This window comes from Mangifera indica, chromosome 4, assembly GCF_011075055.1.
Source record: "Mangifera indica cultivar Alphonso chromosome 4, CATAS_Mindica_2.1, whole genome shotgun sequence".
Taxonomy (NCBI): domain Eukaryota; kingdom Viridiplantae; phylum Streptophyta; class Magnoliopsida; order Sapindales; family Anacardiaceae; genus Mangifera; species Mangifera indica.
In genome coordinates, this window is record NC_058140.1 from 2,968,396 (window position 1) to 2,981,785 (window position 13,390).

The 13,390-nt window shown below is 32.1% G+C and overlaps 1 protein-coding gene across 1 annotated transcript; it reads right to left on the reverse strand.

Moving 5' to 3' along the window:
* Positions 1 to 1,098: 1,098 nt before the first annotated feature.
* On the reverse strand, positions 1,099 to 4,613 carry LOC123214674 (actin-histidine N-methyltransferase). The gene is made up of 5 exons (XM_044634612.1): positions 4,240 to 4,613; positions 3,252 to 3,418; positions 2,663 to 2,962; positions 2,296 to 2,559; positions 1,099 to 1,610 (listed from the first exon to the last, which is right to left on the reverse strand). The coding sequence occupies exons 1-5, from the start codon at positions 4,565 to 4,567 to the stop codon at positions 1,233 to 1,235; spliced, it is 1,437 nt and encodes a 478-aa protein (XP_044490547.1). The 5' UTR covers positions 4,568 to 4,613; the 3' UTR covers positions 1,099 to 1,232.
* Positions 4,614 to 13,390: the final 8,777 nt, after the last annotated feature.

Sequence of the window (13,390 nt, forward strand, 5' to 3'; positions counted from 1 at the left end):
AAAGGAGGAAATAAAGAAAGAAAGAAAAAAGCATGGAGCAGAATAAGGAAGGCAGCAAGAACATGAACGTGGCAATTCACAGCCAGGTTATGAAGATCAAGCAAGAGAGTGAGGAGGAGATGAAGCAGCCGGAGATGAGACGAGTGGTTCGTGGAGTCGCCAGGCAGCGGCCACGGTCGCCACTGGGGTTGGCTGAGAGAGAGATAGCTACTGGTTGTTCATCGGTTGGGAGTTTTAGAAATAATTATCTTGTATGAATTGTAAAAATTTTTTAACTTTGATGATGATGTTCGTGTGGGTATTTTTTGTTTTTTGTTTTCTGTTTTAAGAGCTAGAAGAAATCTTGTGTTAGTTTATGGGGTTCCTTGTTTGTTTCACTTGTACATCTCTTCGAAACCAGAACTCCCTTTTTTGTTTCTTTTCTTGTTTCCTTTTGTTTGTTTTCTGGGAAAATTTCACAGGATGAAACAGAAACATCTTCATAAAAATAAAAAATGAAAAAGAAAAACCAGTTTTGACGCACCAGATACATGTATATTCAATCAGAACTCTTTTACTGTTTAGATGGGTTTAACAGTTGGGTATTTGTTTTCATTAAAAAAGGAAGAAAGAAAGAAAAAAGTTGGTATTGGAATTTTTCCTTTTCTTAGTAGCCATTAATATTAAAAATATTTTAGGTTTCAGTTGACTGTGGAAGGTGGGCAATTTTCACTCTAATTGATTTTTGAGATTTTTGTTGGAAGTTTGGTGTACCAAAACCTATGAAAAATGACTGAAATTGGTGGTTGTGTTCAGAGAGTTGCCTCCTAGAGAAAAGGACTTCAACCTGGGAATTCTTCAATACCCTTTATTTTCAGAGTAATAATACGTCTACAAACATTATAATAAGTGAAAAATTACAATTTTATTCAGTTTCCGAAGATGCAGACAAAGAAAGAGCCCTTTTTTCTGTGACCAAAAATACTTGTTCTTGGTCTTTTCATCTAAATTTTAATATAATTTAGCTTTCAGTTTACTAGTAATTCATATTGACTGCAATTTCGTGATTCTGCCAAGGATATATAGATAAGCAGAAATACCAGTTCAACTATCAAAATCTTTCAGGAACAAGATAATAAAATTGCTAAAAGCATCTTAAATGAGTACATAATTAAAGCAAAATGGACAATGAAAACCTACATGGCGAGCAGTAGAAAATGTGGAGCTGTAGATGAATCTCTAGTTGTCGGGTTTCAGCCTTGCATAGCTGTCATTTCCTTTGATGTTAGAACCTTAACCCTCTTCGAGAGATTTCTCATTATGTCTATGATCATAGATTTCTTCTCGATTCTGAACTTGATGGCCAGTTCAGTAGAAGCTGAAACTCCCTGTTTCAATAGGGATTCATCTTCCATAACTTTTGTAGGAAAATGTTCTAGTGCAATCACACATAACGCAATAAGGGTGCGGAAAACAGCAACTTCATTTGCAATCCCAAGGGGAGCTTCAGCCGATAGAGATTGAAGTGTGTTCAAATCATGCTTCTGCACTGTTTCCAAATCACTTGCAAGTAATACTCTTAAGGCTGCCAACAAGCGTCCCTCTACCAATTGTAGACCTCCTAAGCTTACCTGTATGGATAAAGGAGAAATGTGGTCAACAGTATAATAGTTTCTAATCAAGACTTTCATCATTTTTCTTAAAACTGTGTTAAAAGTGTTATAGTAAGCCGTTGATGGTAGTATACTAGTATTCCATTGCTCGTAGAATGCTGCTTGCAGCTTATAGCCAAAAGGATTTGATCTAAAATGTGACATTCAGTACCAGCATTTTGTTTGAGGATCAGGGTACATTCTTAAAGTAGTTATAAAGTGAAAAGAAAGAAACAGATTAGAAGATGTGATCTGTTTCTTAACGGTAAAGATTCAAGCTACTGAAAACGTTTTTTCATAGACGTTCTGTCACAAATTTTTGAAAATAGAGTAAAGAGAAAACGAGTACAATAAATTACTGGCAGAAGTTTGTAAGCAGCACAAGGTGGTTGCCTAGGACTTTTGACCTTTGGTAAATTCTGACAATAGATAAAGGCATATAGCTGCTAAGCTAATAACTTTCGGTTCTGACCTAAGTTAGCCAAACTTTAAGCAATTCTCACGTTCTAAAACAAACTCGCCCTTACATAGAGAACTATGTTAACCGGATGTTGTGAAAGTGCAGATGAGAGAAATCAAGCTGGCCTTATCCATATACCACTATAATAGTATGTGTGCCCTTCAAAACGAAACAAATCATAACAAGACAAATTTATTTATAAACCTTGGAACTTGAAGCTTCTCCATCTAAATTTAGCTGGGACAAAAATTTTTGCTGCCACACAGCTGGAGTGGAGAAGTTTGGTGATGAAACCCCAGCGGCCATACTTGCAGCATCCATAAGCGCTCCATCATATCTTAGCTCAATATTGTCATAAGGATTTGAACGAATCACAAATCCATAATCCAGCAAGAAAAGATCATTGTTTAGGCAACCATAATTAAGAAGTAAAGAATCATTTTGTTTGATCTCTGTTTCTGCTATAACCTGTCTTCAAGAATGAAAAGCTTTAGTTCTAATGTAGCAAAGAAGTGTTTTTTCAGAAGATATAGGAGATCAAGGAATACAAGGAAGCAAATTAGTAACCTGCCTTTATTAGCAATTCTGTGTCACCTGCATCTTCTTCCTGAACAATTTGAGCATTTGGATTGAAGCTATGGTTGCACATATCTATAAGAGGAAGCATCATGGGGATTTTGTTGCGGGTTCCATCTGCAAGCTTTTTTCCATGCAAGCGAAATGCCCTAGACGAGACTGCTGACATTGCCCATCCAAGAGCTGATACATCTATTGCTTGGCCTCCAAAAGGATGATCATTTGGTTTCAGACTCTCAAGAGCACGTTTGACTTCTTGGTCAAAATCAAGAAGAAAACGACATCTTTTATTTACCTGATTTACAAAGATAAAATTTAACAAATTACTGGTAATTTTTAAGCTAATTGAAAATCTAGAGCTGTTTAAGAATCCAAACAAGGATATATATATTCCCTTCAACTGACCAGGATGGTCATGAGTCTTTTGCAGTGATTCAGAGCAAAAGAAACTACATCAATTTCTTAGTTCAGTCTGTCTTAAGAAGCTATAATTTCAAATTTCAGGCACAATCATAAAAGTTTCAACTGAAAAACCTCTGTTATTCAGCACTTAATATTAGCTAAGAGTTGATCAAACACTGTACCTGGTAAAGAAGAGGGGCATACTGCAAATTTTTAATATCCTCCCCTTGAAAGAAGATTGGAACACTGAATGTTTCAGGAAGATTGCTAATATATGGCCACCAGAAGCTTCCCACTTTTGCTCTTTCTTGCAGAAGCTTCAAGCCCAATTTCATTGCCCATAGTTCCTCTGCCAAATGCTCCCACAGTGTCCAGTTTACTCAAATTCAAAACTCTAAACAGCATAATTGACAAAACTTCAAGTTACCGACCTATTTTGAGTTTTAAAGTAAATTTATCTGACATCAGCAGAGCTTCATTTTATCAAATGGTTCATTAAAATTATGATAAACAATCCCATCAACACCAAAATAGTGATTAGGCATTCTCAAAGCATAAAAAGGGAAATCCGTCCCAAGTCTTCCTTACTATTCCAAAAAATGTACACAAACTTGGCCACAAGTTTATCAAATTTGAATGAACAGCCAATTAAACCTTAAACACTATGCTAACTAGAAGAAAAAGTCAGTAACATAAACATTTTAATACCATGAAAAGCACCAGAAATGAGCTCAAAACTTCATCAATATTCCAGGATTCTGTAATCAAGTTTAATGATATCAACATTTAAATTAAGTTGAACTAAACAAAAAGAAACCCCACTTACGCAATATAACAAGAAAAAATCATTAAATTTCTGTCAATTTCATGTTAAAAGAACCTAATCATCATCAAGCAAGATAATACAAGACAAAGAAAACTTATAGGCCAAAAGATTAAGCAAAGTTTCCATCAAAATTATCACATTTAATCTTACTGCTCTTTTCTTTATCAAAAATATTTAAAAAAAATTCACCTACCACGTATTTCTTTATAAAGCAAACCAATAATACTTCTTATTAATACAACAAAAAATTTAGAACAATGATAATTAACTCTAAAGCACAAAACTTTGAAGCAGAATAAGTTCATAAATGATCAAATAAATCAAAAAGTGCTCAAAAAACAAACCTGGAACTTGGCGGGCTAAATTGACCAAAACAGATTGAGCTTCATCTCCACCGTCAGATTCAAACCTCAACGGTACATGATCAGGAAGAGCAATAAGAAGAGACCCTTTTGGAATGTCTTGTGAGACGACCAATCCAAGGCCGTTGCTGTCGTCATCTTGTTGTGGTGATATCTTGACGGCCTGGTGCACGAACCCGCCTTCTCTCTTGACCCACTTCAGCAGTTCCGGCGGTTGCGGCACCAGTCGCGTATGGTAAGAGGCGAAGCACGTTATGGGGCGGATTTTGTGGGTTAGAGATGACATTATCACCATCTTTGAAGCTGCCATTGCTGCTTAGTCTCAGCTCAATTTCGCTGTGTGAAGATAAAATGCTCAGCGTTTTGTGTAGGGTACTGTCGGCCCATGTTTTTAGACCCGCTTTAAAAGTCCAGTCCGCAGGTTTAACGGGCCAATCAGTCGGGTGGGCCAATAACATTTCATCATTAAAATTTTTAAATATGTTTATTAGATAATATAAATATTACACAATTTTATTAAATATACTTATTAGATAATATAAATATTAATTATTTTTAGCATAGGTGTGTTCGTGCTTCCTTACATCTCGATTTTGGATTTAAGTCTTTTTTTTTCATCTTTAACTTTACGGTAGATGTTGATGCAGAGATGACAACAGGTTAGACCATATCATATTATATTAATGTCAATTTAATCTATCATTGTGACCTCTCCTAACCATTGGGTGTGTTACAGAAAAACGGCATGAGTTCCCCTATTTTAGAGGGTCCGGGGAATTTTTTTTTCTTTTTCATTATGCCCTGTAACACTCCCAATTAACAATTCACACAAACCAGTCCTATCAACCGACTGGATTTTCATCAACTTAATCACAATTAATAAAATAAGTACATAATAATAACCATTATAAAAATTATCACCCACAGAACTTTATAATCAATTTTCATAACTAGTCATATATTTATACATATCCACCAGTATCTACATCAAGTATATATATATATATATACACGTATATATTCACATATACATCAAAACATATATATATTAATAAAAATATGGTGCCTTCCTCCCTTAGCCTCATGTCTCATTAGTGCTCCTCGGGAACCTTTGCTGCATTTCTTTACCTGTAAAATATTAAATTAAATGGAGTGAGCGACTATGGCTCAGTAAGAAAATCATACTCAACACTTAAAGTGTTTTATACCAGTACTAATCTTTTTCTAATCTTTTCCATACTCAGCGTGTCTGAACTATTTACAACAAAATAATTGACACAGGACACGCATTTAACACATATCATAATTCTCTTTTTTCATCAATTTATTCATTTTCTTACTATACAGATATGATTCATTCGTTATGATTTATGCATGTATGAGTGTCATGACTTTTCTATTTTCTGATCGTACATCTTTCTCAACTCTTTATCAGCCACACAGGCTTGTATGCATAATTCTAATGTAAATGACTTTCATAAAAATATTTACTAATTTGTTTCTCTCTCTTTCTTATTGACTGGTCTAGACTACATATGACAGTACTTGCAGTCACCATACAAAGCATAATTCTCTCTTACACGCATATTTTTTCTTTGCTGTCCACACAGTACAGCTAATATTTTTCTTTTGTTGTCCACACAGTACGGTTAATATTTTTTTTTCTTTTGCTGTCCACATAGTACAGCTAATATTTTTCTTTGTTGTCCACACAGTACAGCTGATATTTTTCTTTTGCTGTCCACACAGTACAGCTAATATTTTTTTCTTTGTTGTCCACACAGTACAGCTAGTTGTCCACACAGTACAACCGATTATTTTATTTGCTGTCCACACAGTACAGCTGGCGTGTAAGAATTTTTAGTATGTTTTCTGCTTTCCTGTATCATATGAGTCATTATAAAACCAAAAATACTTGTTTTCCATTTTCTAAAAGCATGCATAACTTAGAAAATATTTTTCCTCTTTCTTTATTTTTTTCTAAATCATGCATATGTTATGATTCCTCATGTATGCATATATAACCATAATATGAAATATGCACATTTGTTATTTTCCCTTATTCTTTTCATTTCTTCTCAAACATCATATTATTTTCTCATGCATTTATATATATAAATATCATGCCTCAATTTAATTTCAATTATACAATATAGGCTTAATATAAGGGTTATTTCACACATTTTATGCACATAATTAAGCAAAATTAACCTATATCACATAAAATGACATTTTTACCCTTATGGCCAAAATTACCTTTTTACCCTTATGGCCAAAAATTACATCATGAATCCTAATGAATTTCTTTATCCTTTTAAGCATAAATCACCTTAATTCTAATACCTTACACACTTATATAAGTAAAGGTTATTTAAATAACCTAACTCAAATTTACTTCAAGTATGTAAAGTATGAAATTCTTACCTTTTCTTTGCTAAATAGATGATTTAAGCTTATTCACCTTCTTTTCTTCTTTCTGGCAACCTTAATCAACCGAAAATATGATCATCCATCAAACTCCCAAATTTCACATATCTTAAAAATTAAATTTCTTACCTTATAACTGACCAGAATTGACAGATCTACACTTTTTATAAATGGGGCCTCTGGAAATTAGGTGGTTTAACTAGATTTTTGGACGAATTTTGGTTAAGGGAAGTTTTTAGCTCAAACAATGGAGGTTCTCGGCAAAATGGAAGAGAAAATGATTAGAAATAAGTTTATAAGCCTATTGGACCATTTTGCCCTTAACCTTTTCCATAAATTACTATTTTATCCTTAGCCAATTACCAAAAACCCTTAGCACCACCATATAATTTCAAGTGTGCCCTTCAATTTTAATTCCCACTTTGTCCCTTAAATTTTTATAAAATGACCATTTTACCCCCTTTGAAAAATATTGCTCATTTAGTAGTTTTCTCTAATTCTTTTGCAATTTCTTTACACAACAAGTTATAAAATCCAATCTAGGGGTAATTTTGGAAGTGGAGTTTACTGACACACCTGAATTTGGATGTTACAATCATGCTTGCTAGCTGTAGTAGACCAAGTCTAATATAAAATAAAGGCTCACGACATGACCTAAGATCTCCTAGATAGTGCTATTTTGAGCCCTTAATAAGTCAAATATTTTAATAATTTTTTATTTTTTACTAATTTTTCAAAAATTGTGTTAAACTGGCCTATAGAGTGTACCCCAAAGGTCTTAACACAATTCATTACAGTAGTAAATCATGCTCTTGTGAATAATGCCAAAATAAAAGGATTTGGGTTATGCTCCAGGCTACCCTGTCCCCTTGACATATCTATATGATGTGAAGAGCACAGTTTAACTAAATTGATTTAGTAGATAATATAAATGGGGATATTAATTAAAATACCCATTTTTTTGTCTTTTATACATATATAATCACTTTTTTTCTCATTATACAAATATAGTTTATTTTTTAATTTGATGTTATCTTTAAAGGAGAGTATTCTAGGATTTGGGGTTAGTTGGATAGGTTGAATGGTTGGTCAATTAATTTTTAAAAATAAATTAGTTGGTTAGGTGTTTGGGGGGCCGGCCAACTACCTAATGAACCAATTTAAAAAAAAAAAAATTGGTTGGCTAGGTGTTTGGTCGGCCAACCAACCTTCCCACCATTAAAGTCGTAAAAAAATTTCATATTTTTATTTTATTTCAACTCATATCTTAACCTTGATTGGGTGAATGGGTGAATGGGTGAATATTTTTTTGATTGAGTGAGTTTGTGTTTGATTGAGTAAGTCTTGACTAAGTGAGTACAAAACATAATAGTATTTTAAATATTTTATATTTTAGGTTATATATATATAAAATAAAAAAATGATTATGCACGTACACAAGGGAAAAAAATAAACTATTTTAATTAATATTTCAATATAAATACTTAATTGACCAATTTTGGCTCTTACTTTTGTTTTATATCTTATATACAATTTTATAGGTATTATGCTTTGTTTTTGATTTTCTTTCAAATGTTATGAAAATGAAAGAAATAAAGTTTGTTATACATTAATCAGTATAATTTATTTTAAAGTAACATGATGTGTACAACTAATAAGTATACATGATAATATATTATCGTATGATTGGTTATTTTTTTATTTTTAATTCAGTATTATTTAATCATACAATAACATATTATAGTCTGTATACAAATTTATACATATAATTTTATTATTTATTTTAATGACTAAAATCAATTAAATATTTTATAAAAGAATATTTATATTTTTGTGCTCAATGATTATTAATAAAGATATTTTAGGGATATTGATTTTTTTACCTTTTTTTTATCCATGTATACATATATGTCGTTCATCTCAAATCTTAAATAAAAATATCACAACAGTAATTTATTCTCCCAAAATACCCCCGTTAATATAACTCATACAGAAAGAAAGAATACCACAATAGTAATCTTTCTCTTTTTCCTTAACCTTCCAGTAATAGAAGAAATCTCTGCAACATGAAAACAAATTTTTCATCAGAGAAAACACCTGTGATTAAATAATAAAACCCATGAGAGAAAACTATTATAAAGGATTTAATTTAAACACAAGGGAGGGAGAGATGAAAATTATCAAATTTCTTTAAAGAATTAACATTTGTTACAAAGACTTCACAGCAAAAGCATTCACATTCAAGTCAATTTTGATTCAAGCTCTTGTGTTATGTGTTTTCTTGATGAATAATTGAAAATCAAATAATGTATAGTAGATTCATGTTTATGACTTTATGTGAAATATAATTTTGTTGTAATTTCATATTATTAGATTGTTTAATATTATGATTTTATGTTGTTGTATTGTTTAATATTGTATTGACAGTTAAAAAATATAAAAATTCAAGTTTGGATAAAAGTCAGACAAAGAAGAGGTTGGCGGAAGCTAGGGGTTGGCAGAAAGCCAAGGCTTGACATTAACGCTAGGGTTTGGCTTTCCGTCAACCCCTGGCTTTCGCCAACCCCCGTGAATTTTTTATGTTTGTTTAAACACAGCTTCCATTTCTCTCAATTTCTTTATCTATTCTCTTGTGTTTAGGGAGTGGTAGTGAAGTTCCAATTTGGTGTCATTTTAGTATGTGTATTGTTTTCCTTATCTTGACAGAGAGTTGCATAAAAAAATTACAGAATTGTCATTATTGTTTTCTTCCATTTTTGATTGTTTTGCCTTGATCAATATTTGTATATTACTTAATGATATGATAATTTAATATATTATAAATACATGTGTATGAAGCTTAGTTGCATTGGTATTGTATTCAGGGCCTAATTTGAAGAAATTATAAAGTAGTACAATTTAAAGTGAATAATATTTTCTAGCTCGCCGTTTTTGGATTTTTTGCTCATGTATAGTGTTATGCATCAGTTTGGTATCAAAGTATTGGTTGTTTGTGTAAGCTGATTATAATTTTCTTCATTTCGAAGTTACTGTTCTTTACCAAAAGATATTGTTCACCAATAAATACTATAACATATAAACTTTACCTAAACACATGCGTTTTTATGTTTTCAAGGTTATTTTAAGTTAAGATGGAAAAAGTTATATTTGAAATTCGCTATAGAGGACAATGGATTAAAGGTGACGATAATGTGACAAGATATGTTAGTGGGAATGAGAGAGGGATGTGTATTGACACAAATGTTGATTTGAAAGACTCATTGTGAGAATAAGCTATCATTTAAGACTTGATCGAAGTCAGTCAAATGTGCAAGTATTTACTTTGAGTGATATGGTTCCAATGGAGATTGTAGAGGATAATGATCTGGAGTTTTTTATGGTTGAAGTAAGAAGTTTACGAGGATTGACCAAACTCTATGTTACCGAGAATCCAATTGATGAAAGGGACAATTAACAAGTCGAAGATCTTTATAAGGAAAAAATAGAGGATCATCCAATAGATGAGTTGACACATCCATAAAGTTTTCAAGAGTTTAGTGAGAATTATGGTCATAATGATAATGATGATGACATGGATGACGATTATGAAGTAGAGGGTAATGAGGATGATAATGATATTGAATTCGCAAGGTTTGATGAGGATATATACGGTGTTCCGAACTAAGACGTTAGCAGAAGTCGAAGTTATGCTTGTAATGAGGGCACCGAATATAGCATGAGACGTCATGACTCTATAAATATTGGAGTATATCCAAGTTACATCTATAATCAAAATCCATTTCAATAGGTTTTTGAGTTTATTGTTGATGTTGAGAATATAGGTATTAGCAAAATTAAAAGTATTATTTCGAACATATGTATTAGAGACAAGAATTCAATGGAAGGTCAGTCACCCTAATAATATACAATATAAGCTTAAGTGTGTATATCCACAATGTAAATGGCGGACAAGAGCAATGAGAGAGGAAGATGGAGACTATTAAGTGTTACGACATATAGACAAGACACACACTTGTCTATGAGATCAAATATTGTCACACCATATACAAACTAGTGCAGAGTCTTTGAGAAACATACTTAAATCAATGTTTATGGTTGATTGCATTTATCAATTGAAGAAAATTATTTCAAACATGACAATCAGGTACAAAATCGACATTTTCTACACACAAGGATAACATGCTAAAACATATGCACTAAATATATTACAAGGATCTCCCAAAGAGTCTTTCATACTACTGTGCAAGTATTGTCATAATTTAAAGCTTAAGAACCTAGGAACCGAGACACATTGATATCGATTTGAAAAATAGGTTCAAGTTTTTCTTTATGTGTATGGGTTGTTTAATAAGAAGGTTCCAACAATTATGTCGTTCGGTGATATGCATTAATGTTTCACACTTAAAAGAAAAATATCTTGGGTCTCTTTTTATCGCTGTTACAAAGGACGATAATAATCAAATTTACTCGCTCGCCTTTGGTATTGGGCATAAAAAGGGAATCGATACATGGATACCCTTTTTGACGTACCTACGCATGTGCATTGGTGATTTGTTAAATTTGACCGTTATTTCTTATTGTCACATTGAATAATTACGTCTGTGGCGAACGTAATGCCTCATGTGCATCATGGATTTTGTAATTCCCATATAAAGGGTAAAATACGTATGCAGTTAAAAAAAAACATATTGAAGGATCATTTTGGAAAGCTGCTAAAACATATCGCCTCAGGGACTTCCAAGCTGCCATGAGTAGAATTGTCTGAGTAAATCCCACTAGAGCAACCTATTTAACCAACATTGAGTATGAAAGATGGGTATGTGCCCACTTTAAAGGATAGCGGTACAACATCATGATGACCAATATTGTTAAATCCTTCAATACTTTGACACGGACCACTTGCGCTTTGCTTGCCACCATATTAGTTGAGTTTTCTGAAGAGCACAATGCAATATTGGTTTTTCAATAAACAAAATATAGTTGGTACATATAACTAAAATTGGTTTGATGTTTCTTTTTTTCATTGTGTTTATAAGTTATTTTTACAGGTCAAAGATCTTACCCGTTAACACTATGGGTTAATAACAAGTTTGTTGGAGATGTACTCAAATATGTCAATATAGTTGTTAAACCAATCAACATGCAACAATGCAAAATTCATGATTCACGACAACAGATGTTTATCATGAATATACTTTACTAAACTTGTGACTATGAGAAATTTCAACTTTCTTATATTCTAGGTGCACACATCACAGTTATTGCAAGGTACAATAACCTTTTGGACTTTGTAGAATGGGTTAATGCATATTACTCGACGGAATATTATGAAGGATGTATAGAGAAGATATTAATCCACTAAAGGATCAATCAACTTGGACACTATCAAATATGCATACGATTTATCCTTTAGTGATAAAACAACAATAGTCCAATCATCTTTCCACCCATACAAGAAGACTTTACAAAGAGAAGAAGTATGACAACAAAACTGTAATCGATATCATCAACCTAACTATAATCATTTGAATTGTCTGAGTCTAGCACTGGTGCCATTTGTTGGTTCACCTACACATCAAGTAGCAGATGAGGACGAGGTTGTCGTAGTCACTGTGCAACCAATATGGTTTAATAAATTATCATGGTTAATTTTCTTTATTGTCTGATATTATAATTTTAAGTATATATATATTGCATGTTTAATTTATCTATTGGGTTTTATCCAAATTTTAATGTATTAATTTTTATTTTCAGGGTCTTACATATACACGATGATAGTGGATCAAAATAGTAGAATATAATTTCCATGACATTTATTTATTATTGTTCATTTTATATATATATTTGATTTCATTGTATCACATCATGTATTTTGTATTAACATATTTTATTAATTTATTTCATTTTATGAATAAGCATTAAGGAATTATCAAAAGGAATTATCAAAAGGAAGTTATGATATAAAATGCAAATATATCACTGAAACAATAATAAAATGAAATCAAATTTATATGCATGTCTACCCATGTCTTAAGTGAAATCCTCCAAAACCTGCATTTTGACAATCCAATTGAATTTAAAAAATAGGACAAGTTAAGTAAAGTTCGAGAATAAATAAATAAACCCTATACCCTAAATACTTACTGAGGGTCTTCTTTTAGAATATGGTTGTGGCCACATGTTTTTTTAGTTTCCTAGAATGTTTCGATGTGAAGTTAAATAAACGATCTCAGACTAGGTATTCTATAAACATAAATAAAAAAAATGTCATAGTCACTGTTTACTACCTCTTGTTTTGGCACACACCTGTATTGTAACGTTGGTGGAGTTTTTGGCAGTTGGGTTCTCTTTGATGTATAAAAATTACTTGTCTTCATTAGGTATGTCAGTGTTCTATATGACATCATCAACTTTTTCATTCTCTTTAAGCTAGTAGTATATTTGGTGGAGTTATATACATACAACTTCTAGTGGTTGATATTCAATACGCCGCACACTTAATGTTAGTTGTAGAAGTTGAAGGGAATGAATACCTGTGAACCAGTTAAGAGAAAGAAATATAGTTATCGATAACTGTATACTCTAAATGACTTACGTATGTCAGCCACCTTGTTCACATTGCTTTATGGGTGAAAGTATTCATTGGATTGTATACGTGAGACGTCATTAATTTGATCTAGAAAAAATGAAGGTCACTCCATATTTG